At 41.5% G+C, this 23,740-nt stretch overlaps 1 protein-coding gene across 2 annotated transcripts in view; it reads right to left on the bottom strand.

The window, feature by feature from the left end:
* LOC137164600 (elongin-A-like) overlaps positions 1 to 23,740 on the bottom strand; it is a 50,362-nt gene that overhangs the window by 7,338 nt on the left and 19,284 nt on the right. The window contains exons 5-11 of one of the 2 annotated variants that reach the window (XM_067565468.1): positions 22,021 to 22,120; positions 20,839 to 21,003; positions 20,121 to 20,218; positions 18,008 to 18,188; positions 17,331 to 17,454; positions 13,111 to 13,244; positions 12,728 to 12,973 (exon numbers count right to left, since the gene is read on the bottom strand). In XM_067565468.1, coding sequence (XP_067421569.1) covers positions 12,912 to 12,973; positions 13,111 to 13,244; positions 17,331 to 17,454; positions 18,008 to 18,188; positions 20,121 to 20,218; positions 20,839 to 21,003; positions 22,021 to 22,120 — 864 coding nt within the window. In that variant the 3' untranslated portion in view covers positions 12,728 to 12,911. Of the gene's footprint in view, positions 1 to 12,727; positions 12,974 to 13,110; positions 13,245 to 17,330; positions 17,455 to 18,007; positions 18,189 to 20,120; positions 20,219 to 20,838; positions 21,004 to 22,020; positions 22,121 to 23,740 lie in introns of those variants that run through there. The other variant, XM_067565469.1, reaches the window with a different exon arrangement.

The following is a 23,740-nucleotide window of genomic DNA, read 5'->3' as shown; positions in this document are numbered from 1 at the left end:
GGGACAGCTTGTGTGCCCTAACGATCCCCACAGCCTGTGTCAGCGGGGGCCTCTTTCTCCTGGTAGGTTTAACCATGCCGAACTGGTCAGTGGGGGAGGGGTCCAACAAAAACAGACACCCTGGTCCTCCAGGTTTGGGGTTAGGCAAAGGGTTAATAACCCCATCCTCAATAGCACTGGCAGGTAAGGCTCTTGAGTCATGGATTGGCAACCTATCTAGGAGAAAGTCACTCCAAAATAAATCCTGCATCCCTCCATGCTGCTAAACTCATGGCAGTTCCTGCACCAGTTAGCATATGGGGTGCCTGGACAAGAGAGTGGGAACGGGACTGAACAAACCATTCTCACTATAATCCACTCACGTGCAGGTTAATCAGCGATGCCACCTGACTAAGCACAACAATCCAACCTTTTCAAGTCCTGTGGCAATAGGCAAGTGGTGATGGGGATAGGCCAAGGATGCTGCTGGGAGTCTCTAGCCACAAACCTGCACATGTGTCCCATGAGTGATGGTTGTTTGCCACAGACCAGGTAGATGTGACACTCGTTTCCTGCATGGGTGACAGCAGTCCTCTCCAGGGATAGTAATGCTCTCCCCACATGGAAACAGGAACTGAAAAGAGACCCTAAAAATTGCCTACCCTTTCATAGCGCGCCAGGTGACCACTCCTGGCTAGCCATCCAACTATGTGGTCGAAAAAACAGATACAATGTGAACCTTGCAACATGGAATGTGCGCATATTGATTGATAATGATGCAAGACCATAAAGGCGCACCGCCCTATAAAGTAGGATATTCAAGAAATACAATATGGATATAGCAGCATTGAGCAAAACCCGGCTCTCAGAGGAGTCAAGTCTGGTAAAGGTTGGCGCAGATTATACATTCTATTGGATGGGCAAACAAAGATGAATCCAGAATATCTGGAGTGGGTTTTGCCATCCATACACCTTTACTGCATGACATGGAAAAATTCTCAAAAGGAATTTGTGACAGATTGGTGGTCATCTGTATAAATCTTGTTAAGGGTAGACACCCTACAATCATCAGTGTGTATGCCCTACTATGACCTACATTGACGACGTTAAGGAGGCCTTCTATGAGCAAATTTACAGACCAATAAAGGATATCCCTCGCAATGACAAACTGATAATCATGGGTGACTTCAACACTAGAGCTGGTTGCAATGCAACTTCATGGAACAGAGTTCTGGGGTGTCATGGCCTTGGTAAAGCCAATTCCAACGGACTCCTGTTCCTGCCCAAATGCACTTAATATAACTTATCTATCACTGACACCATGTTCCAACAGCAAAACAAGTATAAGACTACTTGGATGCACCCCAATTCCAAGAAATGGCACCTGTTGGATTACATCATTGTAAGACAGAGGGACCTCAAAGACATTAAGATCACTCATGTCATTAGAGGAGCATACTGCTGATCATAGACTGGTCAGAAGCCAAATGTCTCTCCATGTCTAGACGAAAAAGTGGCAGCACAGATAGAAGCCTTCAAAGAAATTAAACACTGTTAAACTTAAAGATCCATGCATCCAGGAAGAACTTCAACAGAAATTAGCTGCAAAACTCTCAAGCTTCACTTTTACAGACACAAGCTATGAAAAGGCACGGATCGAATTCTGTGATGCCACATACTCCACAAGCACAGAGGTTCTCGGGTTTCTTAAAAGGAAACATCAAGACTGGTTCGATGAAAATGATACAAAGATAGGTCAAGTTTTGGACAAGCTGCACACGTTTCACAGTGCATATATCGTTGACAAGTCATCTATGGATATGAAGGCCCGCTACCTTGGGCCAAATCTCAAGTTCAAGCCCGACTATGGCAAATGAAAAACCAATGGTGGAAGGAGAAAGTCAGCGAACTACAAGAAGCAGCTGACAAACACAATATCAAACAGCTTTACCAGGTCTTAGAGCTGTCTACAGCCCCGTATCAAATGGAAGTACACCTATCTGCTCTGTAGAGGTGGGAAACACCTGAGAGAAGAATGAAATCTTGAACTGCTGTGCAGAACACTTCAATTCTCTTTTAAATCTCCCCTCCAATATGTCTGTAGAGGCTTTGGATGATATCCCTCAGCAAGAAATACTAGCAGCACTTGATTAACTACTTTCACCTCATGAAGTCAGCGAAGCAGTAGGCAGGCATCATCAGGGAAATCCTCAGGACCAGACAGCATACCAGCCGAGATCTTCAAACAAGGGGGTGATTAGATGCTCAGGAAACTCACGCAACTCTTCCAATGTATTTGGAAACAGGGCTCAGTGCCCCAGGATTTCAAAGATGCATCAATTGTTCATCTGTATAAAAGGAAGGGTGAGGGAGTCAGTTGCAATAATCACCGTGGAATTCTCCTCCTATCTGTCACTAGGAAGATATTGGCAACAGTGGTTGAGCAACTTCAGAATAGTTGAGCAACTCATAGAGAATGTATTCCCAGAATCACAGTGTGGATTTAGAGCTGGCTGAGGAACCATAGACATGACATTCACAGTCAGACAGATTCAGGACAAGTGCCTGATGCAAAATCAAGATCTATACACGGTCTTTATAGACCTGACAAAGGCCTTTGATACTGTTGACTGCGATGGTCCGTGGAAAATCCTCCATAAACTTGGCTGCCCAGAGACATTTGTATCCCTCATCATATACTTCCATGAAAGGATGATGGCCTGGGTGCAGGAATGCGGGGAATCTTCTGACCCTTTCCCAGTTTCAAATGACACAAAAGAAGGTTGTGTATTAGCACCAACACTCTTTTCTATCATCTTCTCCATAATGCTTTTGGATGCCTTCCATGATATTAACTGTGGCATCTACATCCAGTCTCATACAGATGAAGGGCTGTTCAGTCTGAAACATCTGCAGGCCCACACTGAGGTGGTGGAGCTAGTGATTAGAGACTAGTTGTTTGTAGATGATTGCTCCCTGGCAGCTCACTCACTAGAGAACATCCAGCTTATCACTGACTGGTTTGTGCAGGCAACCAGGTGCTTTGGACTTACCATCAGCTTGGAAAAACAGAGGTCATGTACCAGCCATCCCCAACTAAGGATTATATTGAACCTGCTGTTGCTATCAAAGTCCCCCAATTTAGAGCAGCTGATCAATTCTCCTGTCTTGGAAGCCTACTCTCCAATACTGTCAGCGTTGACACTGAGATCATTCAACGCATTGCTTCGGCAAGTTCCTCCTTTGGGAAACGTTGTCATCCCCTGTGAAATGAGAGAGGGTTCAGACTGCTCACAAAAAGCAAGGTGTACCAGGCAGTGGCGCTGTCCACACTGCTGTACAGATGCGAAGCATGGATGCTTTATCACAGACGCCTCTAGCAACTTCAGCAGTTCCACCAGCGCTTCCTGAGGTCCATCTGTAACATTCAATGGCACAACAGAATCCGCAGCATAGAAGTCCTTGAAAGGTGCCAAATCTCAAGTATAGAAGGCATGGTGCCGAGAGCCCAGTTTCGGTGGGCTGGACATGTCAGGAGGATGGAGGACACCAGAATTCCTAAAGCTGTGTTTTACAGCCAATTGAAAAATGGAAAAAGATAACTGGGAAGGCCACATTTGAGAAACAAGGACATCTGAAACAAAACCTTAAGGCCTGCAACATCGATACCAACAGCTGGGAGGACTTGGCCCTCAACAGGGTCAGTTGGAGGCAACACTGTCACTTAGCCATCAAAAACCTCAAAATCAATCAAACATAAGAAAGGAAAAGAGAGAAAGGAGAAAGGCCATCCCAGGACTTCCATCCATTGCTGGTTTTACCTGCAGTATCTGTGACTACATCTGCAGATCAAGGATTCACCTTATTTCGCACAACTGTACACACAAATAAACTTAGTCACAAACAGCTGCTGATATAACTCATTCATTGTCTTCAAAGGGAGACTCCATTATCAAGAATACAAGACCAGCCATACTAGTCAAACCAATGGTCCATCTAGCCCAGTATTCTGTCAATGGCCAATGCCAAGTGCTTCAGAGGGAATGAACAGAACAGGCAATCATTGAGTGATCCATCTCCTGTTGTCCACCCTCAGCTTCTGCCAAACAGAGGCTAGGGACTCTCAGAGCATGATTTTGCATTCCTGACCACCCTGGCTAATAGCTATTGATGGACCTAGCCTCCAGGAACTTTAGTTCTTTTGAACCCTTTGAACCCCCTCTTAATTTCATTGGGTGACCCCTAGTTTTTCTGTTATGTGAAGAGGTCAAGAATATTTCATTATTCACTTTCTCCACACCAGTCATGATTTTATGGACCTCTATCATATCCCCTCCCCCCCACGCATCTCTTTTCCAAGTTGAAAAGTCCCAGTCTTTTTAATCTCTTCTCATATGGAAGCTGTTCCATACCCCTAATCATTTTTGTTGCCCTTCTCTGTACCTTTTCCAATTCTAATATATCTTTCTTGAGATGGGGCAACCAGAACTGCATGCGATATTCAAGGTGTAGGCATACCATGGATTTATAAAGAGGCAGTATGATATTTTCTGTCTTATCTATCCCTTTCCTAATGGTTCCTAACCTTCAATTTGCTTTTTTGACTGCCACTGCACATTGAGCAGGTACTATTTACTACATGTGAAACACCTGAGATTGGGAGGATTATCTGATGAGACGTTTTGCATCTGGTGAGGGTTCAGACATGCACCCTAGATTTGTGTCCAGAGGGAACACTTCGTATACACATCTGCTCCTCCTGCACCTGAGGTGGGTGTAGTGTATTAGTGGGAGGTGAGATGTTCATTATCCCCTCTTCCCACGCCTTACAGGCCTGGGGTGCTCTATAGAAAGATATTAGCGTCTCACTCTGTAATATTTTTCTGGAACCCATTCCTCATGGTGGAGGGGGGGGGGGGTTTTCCTATGTAAAGGGAACATTGTATCTCAGTTTTCACTGAGTCCGTCCTCAGACAAAACTCCCCTTGCTGACAAACAAGAGTCTTTAGTATTTACATAGCACAAACTTCCCCATAACAAGAAAAACAAAATTTTAAATTACATTTTCTTTAGCAAACAGTGGTTTGAATTAAGAGAAACCCAAAACTTTAAAAAAAAAAAAAAAAAAAAAAAGTTCTGGACAATTTGTGAAACTGAAATGTTCCCCCATGCCTAATTAAAGGGCATCAAATACATCTCCCTCCTTTTTGCTGGATAAATCTTTCTTTTAGTTAGATTGGCATAAAATATTTAGTTGGTGACATCCCTTTCATAATTAAGAGGAATGTTGGCCAAGAGGGTGGTTTCACAGTAGCTGGGAAAACAGTTGTTGAGAAGGAGAAACAGCAGGTTTGGTGAGTAGCTTGTGCCCTGGGGCAGTCGGGGATGAGAAACGCCCCATAGGATGTTGTGGACATCATGTAAACTTGTGGCAAACAAAAGGAGGTGATGATGTCCCAGAAACTGCAAGAGAAACTATCTTTTGAGCAGGAGAGAAACAGCTCTCTGGGACTGTCTAACAGCAGCAGTCCCATGCCTTGATGGCTCTATCACACTTACCTCTCACTGACACTGTGAGAGCAGCTGAAGCAGGGCTGAGCATAGTTTACCTCTGTTACTGCTAACCTGTATCCAACTCTAGTTCAGCAGCACCAGTTGCTGATGCCTGTTGTCAGCAACAGGTAATTTCTATAGCATATATAAATGCGGAGACCAAAGGATTTGCCCTTGGGAATGAACAGAAACTTGAAGGGAAAAGACAGGGAAAATTCATAGTGCAGATGATAATGAATACTACTATAAGTGGCATCGAGGAAGGAAACAAACATAATGACCCCATCTGTCTGGGGAAAAACAGACTTGATTGAGGTAGTAACAATTCAATTATCAGAGATTAGGGAGAGAGAGTGAAGAGGAGCAGAGTATAAATGTGTTCCACATAAATTCCCCATTGTAACAACATTAGGAAATGAAACTACTTCGCATTGTTTTATATACGTTAAGCTTCAGGCTCGAGGGTGTACACTCTGAGTGACATTTTAGGCATGCTCTCTGAAACTCTGGGAAGAAGGTCATTGTTGCGTGGAGGCTCCGTTGCTAGCAGCCTTCATAGGTTTGGATCTTTGAGAAAGAGGACATCCTGTGGCTGAACATGGTAGCAACAGCCTGTGAAGGAGTTCATGGTGGATTAAATGCACGCCAGTGCCGGGGACTTACAAAAAGCCAACTATACCATTTACACCACACTTAAATTCTTTATCTAGGGCTTAAATGAGGCTTCAGTGACAGCAGAAAGCTTTGTGAAATTGCAATGCACTGGGATGAATTTCACCCACAATGAATTATCAGTGAAGGCCTAGCTGTTTTACCAGATATGACCTGGAGTCCCACTTAATTATTGCTAGTAAAATCTTCAACAGTGCTACATTTCCTTTGAGCCTGTGTATACCACAGTTTCTTTACATGCAGTGTCTTTTCTTCTTTTTTAAAAAGATTTTTTTAAATGCTGCAGGTGAACAGACTTAGGCCCATATTTTTCAAAGCCATAGATCTAACACTGAATCCTACATTTATTTTTAAGCACATGTAGTAAATAAGTTTGATTTGCAGAAGTGATGAGCACTCAACAAATTCCACTGAAGTGATTGAGATCTGCAAGTGTTCCACACCTTTGAAAGTCAGGCCATCTGTATTGAGGTGTTCCACTACGAATTTAGGCATCAAACGTAGGTACCTAAAATTAGAATATTTTCACCTAGATGTTTATAAACCCCCATTATTGTAGCATTTAAGTAATAAGTATAGCAGTTAATAGAATGTGTAAATATGCATCTTAGGAGAGACGCTTAAGAATGAATTAAAGCAAAACATATCTGATCAAATCATCCTTTACCATAATGCTACTGAGTCAATGGCCAACTCAAAAAACATAAAATTATAGGGTGAGCATGTTGCCACTGTACAAAAAAAAAAAAAAAGATTCAGAATGAGTATATACAATAGCTTCAATAATATCCAGTAGATATCAGCCTCTGCAGTTGTTGGCACACCTGCAGGCCGTTTTAGTACGCAGTGTTCTATTCATTTACTTTGGTAATAGCTGTGTAATGCCACCACATGCATTAAATGGCAACCCAAAATTTTGTGTGGTTTGACTAGTAATTATAATAAAATTTAGGAGAGCTAAGCCAGCACAAACTCAAATTGAGAGAGGATGAATGTGCAGCACTAGAAAGTAGAAAACTATCTACCTCCCTGTAAGCTGAGCTGATTTGATCTAGAGTCATTGACAGACAATGACAAAGGGCCTTGGTTGCTTTTCCAACAGATACCTTTGTGGTTTCTCCACTGCTGTTCCTTACACTTACGAAGAACCTTGTCAAAATTCACTAACATTCTATTTTAAATCCCTCCTTAAAAATCTATCTTTGCTTTTACGGACACAGTGCCACTGCCTAGGCTGGTAGCTGTTGAATGTGCTCACCCCACGGAAGAAGGCAACAACATCCAGTATGAGTTTTAACCAGGCTGCAACTTTATCAGTCAAAATTACATATGTGATTCCAACTGAGGGACAGCCCCCTGCAGTCACTTCCACTCCACTGATCCTTTGCCAATTCTTGTGGTGCTCACACGACAGGGGGAGCAGTGATCACACCAGGAAGTTCTTTAGGGGCTCCCCTGCATCCATTCGGGGGTTAAGTTGAGAGAGGACCTTGACCCCACAGCCAGCACCACTATAAAGCACACTGGGCAGGGGCAGTTCCCTGCAAGTAGTGTCCCACCATTTGCCCTCAGCAGGCTAGACACGTTGCCCCCAGTTCGTAATGAGATGCCCTTGTGATGTCCATCCCATGTTACTTTTTTAGATATGGAGGCTACGTCAGCAAATTACAGCACTGGACCCCTGCCACCAAGGCACCAGAATCAGCTTGGCTGTCTCCACCCCACCCCATATAGGAGTTTGATCAACCCAATACTGAGATCATCCAGGAACAAATCAGCACCTATGTCACAGATGTACTCCATCCCTGCAATAAACCTCAGCTGCACTCCCGGCTAGACAGCCATGCTGGATGAGTGAGTCACCTCAGGCCTCCAGCCACATCGATACTTTCCGATTAGCGTTCCGTTAGGCCCTATCCACCTTTTGCGGGTGGACTGCAGTGCATCAAACGCTGTAGGCCAGCATCTCCACCCCTACTATCCCCCTGTCGGGAAGTGCTACAGGACTCTCGTTGTTATATCTGCCAGCAGTCTACACTCTAGTTTAGCCTTCCAAGTCAGTTTGAACCCTCTTAATCACTTAGCTACATTAGGTAAGTAATTACAGGTGGGCAAAGTTTTGGCACCTGCCTTCTCTTTCTTCTACGATACGCAGCTGTAGTGGTCTCATGAGATTAAGTAAACTTGATTGAATCCTCTGCCCCCTTTTTCTTGAAATCCAAGCTTACTATACACTTTTTTCAAGTGTGTTCTCTTTGTGTGCTAAGCAATAAATTCTCTTTTATAAACATTGATAGTTTTAACACACTGCACTTTGGCTTATTTGCAGCTGCTTTGGTCTTTTCTATCTCATCATCAAGGCCATCCAATTGGTCAATACTTTAAACAAAAAATGGTGTTAAAGAGTTTTATTTCTGTGGACCACAGCCCCACTGTAACCAACTTGTATTTTGCCATTTGACTAGCTAGCACTACTATGTAATTTATTATATAAAGAATGCAGGACAAATCAGAGATTTTTCCACAGTTGTTCACGATGGGTTTCTTGCATGTTCCTATGAAGCATATGGCATTGGCTATTGGCAGGATGTTAGACTAGACTAACCCCTGGTCCTAATGTGTATAGCAATTTCTAAGGATCCTGTTAAATTATTTAAACAGGGTAAATCCCACATGCTGAAAGTCAAAGCAGATCTAATTCTCCTAGCTCACAATTACCAAAAACAGGATGGTTGGCTGGATACAAAGACCACCTGTAATTTGCTTTCCGTTATATCAAGATCTTTTTCATTTGAGAAGAATACCCGCCCCACTAATATTCATCCCATTCAGAGAACAGATATTAATATAGGGATGGTATCCTTGCCCCAGTGTTCAGAAAACAGATTTTAAAGGGATAAGCCTACCATTGGAAAATTATTTCTCCCCCCGAGATCCTACATGCTCTCCTCAGTCCAGCCACTACTATTTTCAAGATGTAACATCTTTCCCCAGATTTATCCTCCAAAGTACAAAGGATTTACAGGAGTAACTCCTATTAACACTCAAAGCAAGCATCACATTCTCAGTAGCCTCATGGTGTCATTCTCTAACCTTCTGAAGCACCTACATGTGCTGTCTTATAAAGCTGCCAGAACAAGTGGAAGATTTTTAATACAGTATTTCCTATTGAAAGCAGATGGGAAGATGAAAATTAAGAAGGGCTAGTATTGCTCCCTTCAAATAGAAGCAGTAAGCTGTGCAGTTTGTAAACAAATGCACTGTGGCATACTTTTGAAAGCACTGTCCCTCTTTCAATTTTTTTATGCTTACTTTATCATAAATGGAAAGTGGCAGTCCATTGTTCGAACACAAATGACTGGTTAATGCATCCTAAATGAATCTGGTTTGCTTCCTCCCCCCTGTACCAGTCCCATTGTAATCACTGGATTGTACAGAGAAATTGGATCCGACTTATCAGCGTAGTGCATATATTTTAGATTCCTAGATATAAAATTATGGTGTTCCTGGAAAGCCTTCTAAGAATTCTCCCCTCTAACAAATCTTCCTCTAGTTTAATGGGTGCAAGAAAGTGACATGGCAATAGCTCAACATAAAATCTGACTGAAGATATGAGTTCAGAAGTTGATCTCTCATTCTGTGTGCTGCTACAGGCATGGAAAAGAACAAGAAAAACCAAAGATTACTAGCCCATGAGATGTGCTGATTTGCTACTAATAGAACATCAGCTACTTCTCTGCAGTACATGTTTTCCTCTAGAGAAATGGCACAGAAGAGAAAATGAGTTTTCTTTTTAGATTTTCACAATATCAGACTCGCTCTTAAATATATTCTAGTAATTCCATTAACTTCTAAACAGGGATTTTCCAACCAAGAAAAGGATTTGGATGTAAATGTTAGGGCTGGTCTACACTGAAAAGTTACAGCAGCAGAGCGATCTCTCTCAAGGGTGACAAAAATCCACATCCCTGCAAAACACTGAAGTAACTAACTATCTAACCCCATTGTACACAGAGCTACGTCAAGAGAAGAATGATTTCACTGACCAAGCTACTGCCTCTCAGGGAGGTGGATTATCTACAGCAATGAGAGAACCCTTCCTGTCAGCAGAGGTAGTGTCTACAGTGACATGCTATAGTGGCACAGCTGTACCATGGCCGCTGTAGTGTTTTAAGTGTAGCCTTAAAATGAAATATTAGGCTGCACTTGCTGTTTAGAGACTGTGGGGCACATGTCCCAGGGTTAAAGGTGCTAGCTAAGTCTATTGCCACCACAGGCTGGAAGATGAGGCACCTAGAGTTCACATTTTCCAAAGCGCCTGTGAGTTAGGAGCACAAGTCTCATTGACTTTAAACTGCCAAACCATAAGGGAGGTTTGGTCAAGTCTCAGGGATGGTCTGCTCAGAGCATTTAAACTTTTCTTTACTTAGGGAAGTTCAACATATTGGAAGGTGGTGTGGTTGCAATTATGTCATCAGTCTATATGCTTTTCAGTTTTGTGCTTGAGTTTGTTTTTTTGCAGTAAGACATTAATGAGGTCCTGGCCTTGTCTTGTTCATCATACATGAGCATTTTAAGTAGGAAACTTCTTAAACTGAAATAAACCTGTGTAAAATCTGAAATTTACTAACCATTAGGAAAGTAAAGAAACAAGTACAAAACAGTCACTTTAGCAAAGTGCAAAATGGGACAAGAACCAGCAGCATATAAAATAAAAATCTAACAAAAAAAAAAATCTATGTAAATTACATTAAAAAAAAATCAATTTAAATCATGATCAGTTCTGATTTAAATGTTATTTAAAATTAGAATTCTAAGACATCTGGATAACAACGTGACAGAATTTTACCAGCATAATTTCTACTAATGAAAAGCATGCCTCACACTAATTAATTATGTCTGACCATGTCACTGTCAATAAAGTAGAATTGGTTGATGTAATTCACTCACAGTTTCAGAAAGTTTTAGATATATTAGCCTCTTGGGAGGAAATAAGGAAATTAAGTGGTTATACATTGATTTGTAAAGTTCTGTCATGGACTAGAAACTGGTATAGAAATAGGTTATGTCTGCACTATGAGCGAGAGGTGTGAATCCCCTACTCACATGCACATACTTGTACTAGCTCTGACTGAGCGCACTGGCTTAGCCATCCCAGATACAAACTCCTGTAAAACTGGTGGGTATAGCACTCAGCACAAATAAGCTGCGCCTCTGCTGCTGCTGCTACCTATGCTACACATCTACTGATACTCACGCTAGCTTCTGCTCCTCCAACTGCAAGCAACTGATCCCGTCTTTCAACTGGCTCAGTGGCTTTCAAACTGTGAGTTGGGACCCTGTTTTAATGGGGGTCACCAGGGCTGGAGTCTGGGCCTGAAGCCCAAGCCCAAGCCCCACCGCGTGGGACTGAAGCTGAAGCCCAAGGGCTTCGGCCCTGGGCAAGGGGGCTCAGGCTTTGGCTTTAGTCCTGGGTGGCAGGGCCCATGGTACAGCCCCCCCAGCCCAGGGCTGAAGCCCTCAGGTTTTGGCCCCCCTGCCTGGGCTCGGGCTCATGCTTCAATCCCTCTTTCTGGGGTCCTGTAGTAATTTCTGTTGTTGGGTCAGAGTGCAATGAAATTTGAGAACCGCTAAACTTGATGTTTTCCTTGGGTTTAAAGTAGCAAGTCTCATGATAGCACCAGCTCCAGACCTTTCACATCCCCCTGCTGAAAGTGTTGGGGTTGTCAGAATTCCTGCAAGATCCCCAGACACCATCCCTGACAATGGCACAAGCTCGGGGAATTTAGCATCCCCTGGTCTGATGGTTCTCTATTCTTGACGTAGGTCCTTTGTGTGTTCAAAGGGCAATATTACAATGGGACTAATTCCTATTATTTTTCATGACCACAGAAGTCCAGATAACTAAAGCAGTCATCCAAAAACTGAAAAGTTGAAATTTTCCACAGAAAAGCAGACATTTCACAAAAAATTGTGTTAGAAAATTCCATTTTTTCCAAAAATACTTTTGATAGAAAGTTTTCTACCAGCCATAGCTGAGACACTCTTCAGGTGTCTATGTACCTACCACACGGAGGGCACTATAGGAATGCAAATTAATAGTAGTACTTTTGGGAACATGGAGCAGCACTAATCATTTCCTCTAAATCATCCATTTACGATCTCTATATTTCATGCAAATCTAAACTTGCACATTTTCCAGTTGTTTAGAAGCTACCAAAAGATTTTTCTGTGCAACATTCAATACTATAATGGAATTTGGTCAGATTTCAGTTTTTGTCTTAAACAAAAAGGGATAAATATTTTAAGTACTGCATCAGTCACTGATGAAAAATCATCAAGTTCATATACAAGTCTTCATAAACTACGACAAGGAGCATCCATGAAAGTCTGAATGAACTGCCTTGGCTACAGATTATTGGTACTGTTAGACAGTTATGGAGTTGCCTTGTTTCAATTTCACTTTTGATAATTGGCTCATGGATACAAAGGAGTCAGCAGGAAAAAGGCAGGAAAAAACCCCAAGGATTTAGATTTTATTCTAAATCACAAACCATTGTGTGCATTCTGCCACTTTATTCATTAAAGAGACCACTTTGTTAATTGAAGGCAGGTTATATTCACATATCACTAATTTACATTACATAGACATAGCATAGAATATACAAATATTAACGTAAGCTTAATCAGATATGCAAGATCCTGTTTTATCGTGGTCCAACTCTATTCTTGAAGGCTCTCAAAGATTTTTTCATCATTGGTGCAATTTCTTCAAAGAAAGAAACAAGATTATAGTTACATAATACTCAACACCAACTCAAAGTGACTTTAAAGTAATATTGTCAGCCATTAGCCACAGTCAGCCAAACAGAGATAGTAAAGGGGAATTATTCTGGAACTACTTACTTTTGACAGTTTTTTTTATATCCTGACTCACTCCACTTGAGTAAGTGCTGGAGCTTCCATTTGTTATACTGCTACTGGTTGCGTTTCGACTTGGTGAGGTGTTATTTCGGTCTCTGCTTTCTGGATTCTTTGTTCTATTAAAAACAAACAAACCAGGAAGAAGTGTTCATCTTAAAACCCTCAGAGGGGTTGATGTCATTAACACTAACCTGTTTTGAAAAACAAACAATCACTTAAGATTATGAAACAGGAAAAATATTGAGTCAACAGACCATATCGTTTGCAATAACCTCACCCTCCTTATCTCCAAGGGATTGCATTGACAGGTCTATTGTGGCACTTATTTTATTAGGAATATGTTTCGTCATTCTTTCCCCCACATTTATATTCCACTCATAGTAATGGTAAAGACAGATAAAACTCATCACATTTAAGTGACCACAGTTCATGTCCAATTGTGCAAAGATGTTTAGCAAGAGTGTTACTCATGGCTTGTCATTAAGTCCTTTTCAAATAGTTCTTCAATTTATCTTTTATAGTTTTTTGGGTTGATTGTGTGGTTTTTTTTTTCCAGGTACCTAGTTAAAGAGCCAATGAACACAAGTAACCCTAAGGAAACCCTATGTGCTAGAAAGGTCAGTCCACAATGCTAAATGAAAGCTTTCCCTTTTAGCGTCACTTTCTTATCAACACCAACCTTAATCAGTTTCAAATGTTAGACACAACCTACAGAACAGATGCTTATTTTTCAGGTTGAAACCAATATGTTGCTAGAAACACCATAAAAATAGAAAACTCAGTAATAATGGGGAATTTCAACTATCCCCATATTGACTGATTACATCCCCTCAGGACAGCATAAATGACTGCTTCTTGGAGCAGCTAGTCCTGGAACCCACAAGAGGAGAGGCAATTCTTGATGTAGGCCTAAGTAGAGCACAGGGTCTGGTCCAATAAGTGAATACAGCTGAACCGATTGGTAATAGCGACTATAAAACAATTAAATTTAACATCCCTGTGGGTAGAAAAATCACTGAAGGAGCTCATCACAGTAGCATTTAACTTCAGAAAAGGGAACTACACAAAAAAGGAAGACTCTAATTAGATGGAATTAAAAGGTAGTCACAGAAGTGAAATGCCTGCAAGTTGCATGGAAACTTTTTTAAAAACACCAAAGAGGCTCAAATTAAATGTGCACTCCAAATTAAAACACACATAGTAAGAGGACCAAAAAAGACCTCCATTGCTAAAGTAAAAGAAGTAGTTAAAGGCAAAAGGGCATCTTTTAAAAATTGGAAATCAAATCCTGCTAAAATAGAAAGGAGCATGTCTGACAAGTCATGTATAAAAATATGATTATGCTCTTCAAATTCATTTTTGGCCTGCAACTAGCCAAAGACCCAAAAACTAAAGTACATCAGAAGCAGGAAGCCTGCCAAACAATCAGTGGATGATCAAGATGCTAAAGGAGCACTCATGGAAGATAAGGCCATTGCAGAGAAGCTAAATTAATTTTTCACATTAGTCTTCACTGCAGATGTGAGGGAGATTCCCACACCTGAGCCATTCTTTTTAGGTGACAAATCTGAGGAACCGACCCAGGTTGAGGTATCAATAGAGGAAGCTTTGAAACAAATTGATAAATTGAACCATATTGTAGAGGGTAAAACGTTTCTTACTAATCATTAGCATTCTTTGAGGGGGTCAACTAACATGTGGACTAGGGTGATTCAGTGGATCAAGTGTACTTTGACAAGTGCTTAAGTAAACTCAGCAATCATAGGATAAGAGGGAAGGTGCTCTTCTGGGACAGTAACTTGTTAAGAGAGAAAAACAAAGGGTAGGAATAAATGGTTAGTTTTCAGAGTGGAGAAAGGTAAAAACAGTGGTGTCCCCAAATTTGGAGATACAGAATTACTCAAGATAGTTAAGTCCAAAGTAGACTAAAGAATTACAAAGCGATATCCCAAAACAGAGACTGAGCAACAAAATAGCAGATGAAATTCAAGGTTGATAAATGCAAAGTAATCCACATTGGAAAACATAATCCCAACTATACTTACAAAATGATGGGGTCTAAATGAGCTGTTGCCACTCAATTAAGATCTTGGAGTCATTGTGGATAGTTCTCTGAAAACATCCACTTAATGTGCCATGGCAGTAAAAAAAGCTAATGTTAGATACCATTAGGAAAAGGATAGATAAACACATTAAATATCATAATGTCACTGTATAAATCCATGTTACACCTACACCTTGAATACTGCCTGCAGTTCTGGTCATCCCACTACAAACAAAATATTAGTAATGGAAAAACTAAAAAGAGAAAGACAACAAAAATTATTAGGGATATGAAACAGCTTCTGTATGTGGAGAAATTTAAAGGACTGGGACTTTTCATCTTGGAAAAGAGAAGACTAAGAGGGGATATGATAGAGGTCTATAAAATCATGACTGGTGTAGAGAAAGTACATAAGTGTTATTTATTCCGCCACATAACAGCCACCAGGGGTCACACAATGATATTAATAGGCAGCAGGCTTAAAAACAAAACACAAGGAAATACTTCTTCACACATCGCACAGTCAACCTGTGGAACTTGTTGCTAGGGGATGTTGTGAAGGTCAACACTATAAACAGGGTTGAAAAAAGTAGAAGATGGTCCGGGATGCAACCCCGTACTCAGTCCCTAGCCTCTAATTGCCAGAAGCTGGGAGTGGACCACAAGGAATCACTCAACGATTGCCTGTTCTGTTCATTCCCTCTAAAGTACCTGGCATTGGCCAATGTTGGAAGACAGGATACTGAGCTAGACAGACCATTGATCTGACCCAATATGACTGTTCTTACATTTCGATTACAAAAACACTAGCTTTATATAAATATAATGCAATGGTACATAAATAACATTGAAAGACAGTAGCTCAGTTTTTCCCTGTTAAAATATATTGGCTGATTGACCGCCCCATCACAGGCTACTCATCCTTTAGAAGTTTAAATGTATACATTGAATCATGAATTATGGGTTTTTTTGAAGTAGGAAGAGCTGGACACCAAAGACAAAACAGCAGATCCTAACAAGGTGGTGTTATGTGAGTGTAGACAGCCATAACAATAAAATTCAAGAAGGTCTCAAAGATAGCCATGTCCTACTGCATTAGACATTTAAAACCAACAATGCCAGGTGAGTCATTCCAGTCTTTATACAAACATGCAGCTAATGTTAGAGACACTCCAGTAAAGTCAAGATTGGCAAATGAGTGGGTAAGTGTGCTATTTACTGCGTTCTGAACTACAAGAAACAGAGAAATCCTGTTAATAGGGAATTGCAGCAGTTGAGACTGTGCCAAGAAGGCCTGTGTTGCTCTAAGATAGCCACAGGATAAATGACTACTTTGTGCAAATTGCACCACAGGAAAGAACACTTTTATACCAAGTCTAACAAAAGGAGGTTTCCATAGAGGGCATGGTCAAAAGTGGGGCCAAGACTAGCAATCTAACTACCTCTGAACAAGTCTCAGCAGTGCTCAAGATAGAGAAGCAAGACTCCTTATAAGTAAGCCAACCTTTACCCAGCAGAACTCTTCCAACTTTGTAGCACTGCACATCCATCAGACAACATTATAAAATAGTTATTCATCCAGGGCAGAAACTGAACTATAAGGCCCATGAGGCAAGACATACAGTTACAGACAGACAATCATCTTTGAAGGATCATATGTTTCCATTCCTTCAGTGATGAAAGCTGTCCACACCTATTGATTGATCATTCTAGACACTCCCTTAGCTTACAAAGCAACAAGCCTTAGTGAAGTGCATCAACATCTGCTGAAGTCCAACATGACTGGAACTGCCAGCTGAGTTAGACTGATAACCGACAAGAGACCATTTGTGATCATCATCTAGGGTCATAATATGAAAGGAAGTTTGGACTCCACACAGAATGTCAAGCAACACTGATGTGATCTGGAAAGCACAGACCCACTCCCCAGCTAGAGGAAGGGTGACCATAGCACTGGAGTTTTTGAGGAAAAGGGACGAAGTGAAATTGGGGCACACTGGAGAGCCATACAATTCCGAAAATGTAAGTTTACATTTCTGATAATGGAAATACTTAAAAACAAAAACACACACACAACAGTTACAGTTTAGCTGCATTTGCTGACATGGCCAGCATACAGTCATCTAATCTCCAATCACAATGCAGTAACAGTACTTACTTGCCCTTTTCTATAGGGTGAAGCTGAACAACAGGTCCAGCTGTCCCATAGATCTCTTGCTGCCGACGAACATTTCTGGGTGGTTTTGCCACGCTGTGTATGTAAGCCAGTTTAACTTGTCGCCCTAGCGTAGAAACAAGGGAAAATATCAAACTTTAAAAAAGCTAAGACAAGAAAAAAAAATGTTCAGAGAACAATGACAGTGTGGCCATGTGATTCCAATATTGAATGAAAATGTTAAATATAGGAAAACAGAGTGACAGGTTTACAAAACCTTATATCTGCGTGCCAACAGAAGGACGACAAAGTAGTATTACAGAACATGCACTCTATTTCTTCATAGAAACAGTGTCTGGGATGGCCAAGTGATCTAGTGAACACACCATACAGGAAACAGCCAGCGCTGGCTCCTGAAGTGCTAAACCAGCAAAGTCAGACATGGTCTAAACTAAAGCATGAATCCGTTACATGAATGAATCTTGTATGTGACCTTTAAAGGTGTATAAACATAAAGGAACAGCAATCATCTTGAAATACATTTTTATTAACATTCATTGCAATTTAAAAAACAAAAAACGACTAAATTCCCATATACATTTCTGAAAAATTTTAAAAAAGGGGGGGGGGAGGAGGGGGAAAGAGCAGGCTAAAGGGAAAGTTACCCAAAGACTATTTACCTTTAGGCTTTTCAGATTGAGCAGAAATAATGTTTTTTGTGAGGGTCTTCAGTTTTTCTTCTCTCTGACTGAAGAGCCTCAAGTACATTTCACGCCATGACTCATATTCCAGGAGGTGATCATTTTTAAAATCCCTTTGGCAGTGTTTCTTCCACAAACCATCAGACTCTTCTATAAATGTCTTGGTTTGAAGCAAAAGGTATTTAATACTTAAAGACAGTAAAATTTTAAAGAGCACCTATGGGACTTAGGCACCTAACTCCTATTGGTATTCAACAAGACTTAGGATCCTAAATCACATAGGTACATTTGAAAGTGTTATCCTCTGTTTAGATTAGCTTGCTCCCCAGTCTTACAGCAAAGTAACTCTAGTCAACATCTCTTCTCACCACATGCCATAACAGTCAGAAAGCATAACACCACAAGCAATATACAAGCCACGTTCAGCAACATCTAATCTTTGACCAATGGGTACAGCAGATTAACGGTTATTTTATTATACTGTGGATAAAGAGGATTATTAGCCAAAATTTTCAAACTTTAGTGCCTAAAGCTAGGCACCTAAAGAAGAGTGGCCTGATGTTCAGGAATACTAAGCAACCACAAATCCAGTCCAGAAATAATATGTAATTAAAGCCCTTACACCATATGCATATGTTCAAGAGGGCAGAGTTAAGGTTATTGCAGAAAATTTACCTTTGACATTTCCTCATTTGTGCATTTCATTCTGCAGCTTTAACATAATTTTTCACTTGGGAATAGCTAGAATGCATTAACCTATGTATTTCATAGAACCAATTTCAAATACTGTCTTCTTCCTTTATTTTAAGGGCAGAAGTAAATTGGCATCCTATGCTAACTTCCCTTGATTCACCATTAGTAATTCCGCTGATGCTTCGGATCCTGACATACAGTGAAGAAGCCAGGAGGCATGACAATGACAGCAGAACTAAGAAACAGTGATGGGTGATTAGGGTAGACTGTAGAGTTTCTCTTTTAACAGCTACAATGAAGCCAGCAAAAGAATTATGCCCTGAATGGTTCCAAGCTAGGAGTAATAAAAGCAGGCTGCTTGCACCCCTCACATCCCCTCCCATTACCAATGGGTTCTTCAGCTAATAACCTCCCCAACTCACCCCAAACAGTTCAGTGTAGGAGTCTAATTTCCCCCTCCTCTGAGCTCCCAAAGCTCTCTGTAGTGATGTGGTACTGTGTGGAGAAGCAGCTATCTAGTGCAATGTCCCAGTTTGTCAGATCCCCTTCTGCTCTGTCTGACATAGTAGTACAAACAGACCCGTCCCTGCCTTCAACCAGGAATTAAAGCAGAAGCTGGGAAAATGAAAATATAATAAGAGAACTACATTAAACTATTTCAGAGACAAGCTGTGGTCATCCATCTAATCAACTTCAAGCCAAGAGCCAATTTTTGTTCTCTGGACCTCAACAGTTCCAAGCTTCACCTGAAGGTTTGTTTTGAGCCCTTTCACGTTAGCTGCCAATGCCCTTTGTATTTTTCCTTGGTGTTGAGAGACACATTTGTCTTGTCAGAGTAAAACAGTTTGAGGCTATGGTCTGCTCAGTGGAGCGATGAAGGAAGTTTCTTAGTGAAGTTAGCGCCTTACCTACTAAAAAGTAGACTATTGTAGGCAAGGATAAAAATTATTGAAGGGGGAAAAATTAAAGTTAGTAGAACTCTATGCATTAGAGTTAAAATGTAAGTAAAGGTCAAGGCAAGAGACTGGATAGAAGACAGAGTGAGGGCAACTGGATTAATTTAAACAAAACAAACCAAAAGTCATCCTCTTTTTCAGTCTTCATGTGTTGTCAATTTGGACTGCAAATGTTTTGAGGCAGGGACCTGTCCAAGCATATATTCTATAAAGCATGTGCCACACTTAGATGCTAAATAAATATTCTTTTCAGAGTGTCAACAATTGTAGACCAACTCATACTATATGTAACATCTGATCAGTTTGTGAACTAGCCATTTCTGGGGTGGGAGGGAGTGAAGCCTTCACAATTTTTACTTTGTAGTTTTATTAAAAGTTATTTTGATTTTGAGCACAGCCATTCATGAAATGGGTTCTAAGGCATTTAACAAGAAAGACTTTACCGGATTGCACTCCTCTATTCGAAACAACTGCTCTGGTGTACAACGTGTTAGCACGGGCTCGAGAATTTCAAATGGCACTCCTCCTACTTCATGCAGTGCTACAAAGCAAGACAATATTTTAAGTATCCCACCCATATGTAGCCAATAAGCTTCACTACTTACAAAAAAGTATTATAAATAGCAGATAAACTTGTATCTGTTGGTGGGTATTTTAAATAGCTACCAGCTAAACAGGTGTTCTGAAGTCTGGACAACCTAAACTATATGTAGATGAGCTATTCTGTACTAACCATTAAAGCAGCAGTCTGAAGAAAGATAGTAGGCATCCTTGCCTACCCATTTCACCATCTCTCTCCCTCCCCCTCAATTCCTCCTCCAGACACATCAAAGTTCAGAATGCTCATATGCAATTTAGATGCAAGAGGTTAATATGCATACCAAGTATTTTCTTGATAGTTTATCCCTAGTTTATACCCAATACAGTTTTAGCTCAGATTAAACATGAGACTAACAGCATCTAGACAGAAAAAAAAGCAAGAGGAGTTTTTTGGCTTTTGTTTCATGAGGTTTATATTGCCAGGGCATCATAGTTTAATGTGAAGTTGGAATTTTGTAAGAGACTTAATTCTTCAAACTCAAAGAAAGATGGTCTTACACTACTGAAAGCCTAGCACTATAATGCCATTCAACCTGCTGAAACCCATATTAAAGTACTCACAATCAATGTTATTTTGAAGTACACGGATGCACTGTTCATACAGCGTTAGCATCTTTGAAAGACAGACTGTTTTAGAGCCAGAGTAAACCTGCATTTTAGAGTTCAGTCTGCGTCCTGTGAACTGATTTGTATCACTGCTTTGTTGAGGTGCTTCTGCCACTGGTGCTACAGAAATTACAAACAAAACAAATCTCAAAGAAGGGTTTTGCCTCTGTATACTTAGATTCATACTGTATTTCTTTAAGGATGTTCAAAGCAATCTAGTTTCCTAAAGGCATATAATTAACTCATTGAGAAACATGCAGTTCATTTTCATTGCAATACGAAGTTCTCCTACATCTATTCAGGACTTATTGACATTTTGCATGGAGCAAAAGGGCCAATTCAGTTTCAGCTGTGGCAATGAGTTAATGCCTTTTACTTATAGAAACCAGAGTTCAAATGCTGAATTATATCACAACTGAAAAAAATTGGTGATTTAATTCTCAAACATTCATCTAAGTTACAAAATTGTATGACAATTTGGTAAAATTCATACACTATATTTCAAGGCCAGAACACAGTTTATCAGTAGAACTGTGCAGAGAAGCCCACACCACAACTACCTGCACATTTTCTGATCATGTTATACTGCACATTCAAGGAGTAGCACATACAGAAACTTGCAGATGTGGCAGCAGTGTATTTGTTTTATCCAAACAAGTTTGAGTTGGACTAGATGACCTCCTCAGGTCCCTTCCAACCTGAATCTTCTATGAGTCTGGTTAATAAATTCAGAATCCTAGGTTCCTCCATAGTAGGAGGTGCAGAAGGAACCAAAGAATAAATGGAGAAAATTGCCACTGAGCCTGAAGGAAATTGATTCAATGTGGCATGTTCCTTCCCTTCAACAGCTTCTTTCACACCCATTGAAGCCCTCCCCATCATCCCTGTATCGTTTGGATTCCACAAGCATTGAAAGCCTTGTCAGAGTGGGTGGAACTGGGGAATCAGCTACCGTATGCTACATGCTTCCTTCAGAGCCTAGTGGGTTCCCAGTGGGAGTCAGTGCGGAAGGGGAAGTTTTGCACTGGCACAAATACTGGCATGGTTTTTGTGAGGGTACAGCCCACACTGTTAGCAGGATTGCTCTGCTAAGTGTGCTCATTTTAGTTTCCTCTGTAACAGTCTCACGTTACTCACCTTTGAACTCCGTAGAGTAGGGGGGAGAAGATAAGGATATGTCTGGCAGAAATTTAGGCAGTGGAGTATTAAGTAGATCTTGGAGTGATGCTGTCTTGGCCTATGTGCATTCAAGGGAACACCATTACAATATCCCTAATTCTTATCAGAGACAAAGGAGTCTTCAAAAACATCAAATACTAAAGCAAAACCAAAAGAGTAACCAGACTTGTTGCTGTCTCACACTAAAACAGGACTTCACCATAACTATGAATTACTTTTCACTTTATCCATTCATTCATTACCACCACTATATTACATACAAAAACCCAGTGGTGTACTGTGGGTCTCCAGTGCCCAATGCTTGCATTTGCACCACCACCACCCTCTGTCAGGAGTAGCAGCAGCACCCCCTGGGGGTGGGGGGTGTCTGCAGGCCCGTTTCCTGCTCTCCCCCACTCCTCCCCTCTGCTGTGGTGCAGCTGGGAGCAGGAGTAACAGGGCAGATGTCCCAGGGCCGCATGATGGCGAGAGGAGGGGGTATGTGTGTGATGGGTTCTGCCCCGGAGTCCTGCCGTTGGGCCCATCTGCAGCTGGGAGCCCCATGGCTCCCTGGTGTCAACTTCCAAAGCTGGGCTGCCTGTGAAGATAATCTCCTGGGGGGGGGGGGCAGCAGCCCCCTCCCCCTCAGCAGCCCCATCTCTACCAGCATCACAAGGAGCTTGCTCCTGCCTTTTTAACAACGTGAAGTAGGAGCAGATCATGGTGAAATCTGCAACATCTTCAGACTAAGCGCACAGCCTGCTGCTGAGAGTTTCCTTCCAGCTGAGCGTGTTTGCTTCAAAATTGAAAAAGTGCTCAGTGCGGGGGTAGTGGGGGGGCCAGGAGGAAGCTTGCTCCCCCTCCACCCCCACAGTGGGAGCCTGCAACAGTGGGGCTGGCTCCTCCATGGAAGGCTCGGCTGGCACTCCCCCACTCCCCCGGCCAGCGCCCAGGGGCATGGCCCCTCGCCCTGGTACGCCACTGTAAAAACCCAGTACGTCAGAGGACCTTTGCCACAATCTGTGCACAAGAATGGCTCAAGGAATGAATCACAGGTATGTAGTGAATAAGAATGTCATCAATAGATGCTGGTCTAAATCACTGCCGAAGTTGCAAGGTGTGTAGTCATTGAAACTAAGAACTGCAAGAAGTTGCAGTTGAGAAGAGATGGTTGTATGGTTATAGGGCAGTTGAATAGTACCCTGGGGGAAAAAAGAGCCCTTACACCTGCCTCTTCCACAGCCTTCCTACGTTTTGCTGGGCAAGTCACTTAGTCAAAGATTTTCATGGTTGGCCTATGGTTGTATGTTCCTGCCCAACTTCAGAAAACTCAGGAACCTGGTGTTTCAAGTGCTGAGTACATACCACCACAAGTGAAGACAACAGGAGCCGCATATGCTATATAGTAATACTCTTTATTAAAAGAAAAAAATCAGGCCGGGGGGACCTTAAATTATGTCCCCCATCACTGATCACTCAAGACTTTTGCAAATTTTGGGCTTAGTCTCCCTAAGCCTCAGATCCCCAGCTCTAAGTCTTCTGCTCCCACTCAAGGTGTTGTGAAAATAAATTTGATTATGAGAACCAGATATTATGGGGATGAGTGCCATAAGGAAGCCCATGAGGAATTTTACACTTCCTTATTTGGTGTGTGTTCTGGATGTTGTGTTCTAAAGATGGTATGAAGATACCACACATT

The sequence above is a fragment of the Emydura macquarii genome, unplaced genomic scaffold (genome assembly GCF_026122565.2).
Source record: "Emydura macquarii macquarii isolate MOO-44397 ecotype Brisbane River unplaced genomic scaffold, CSIRO-AGI_Emac_v2 contig_2680, whole genome shotgun sequence".
In the NCBI taxonomy this organism is placed as follows: domain Eukaryota; kingdom Metazoa; phylum Chordata; order Testudines; family Chelidae; genus Emydura; species Emydura macquarii.
This window is presented reverse-complemented; position numbering and strand designations above follow the sequence as displayed.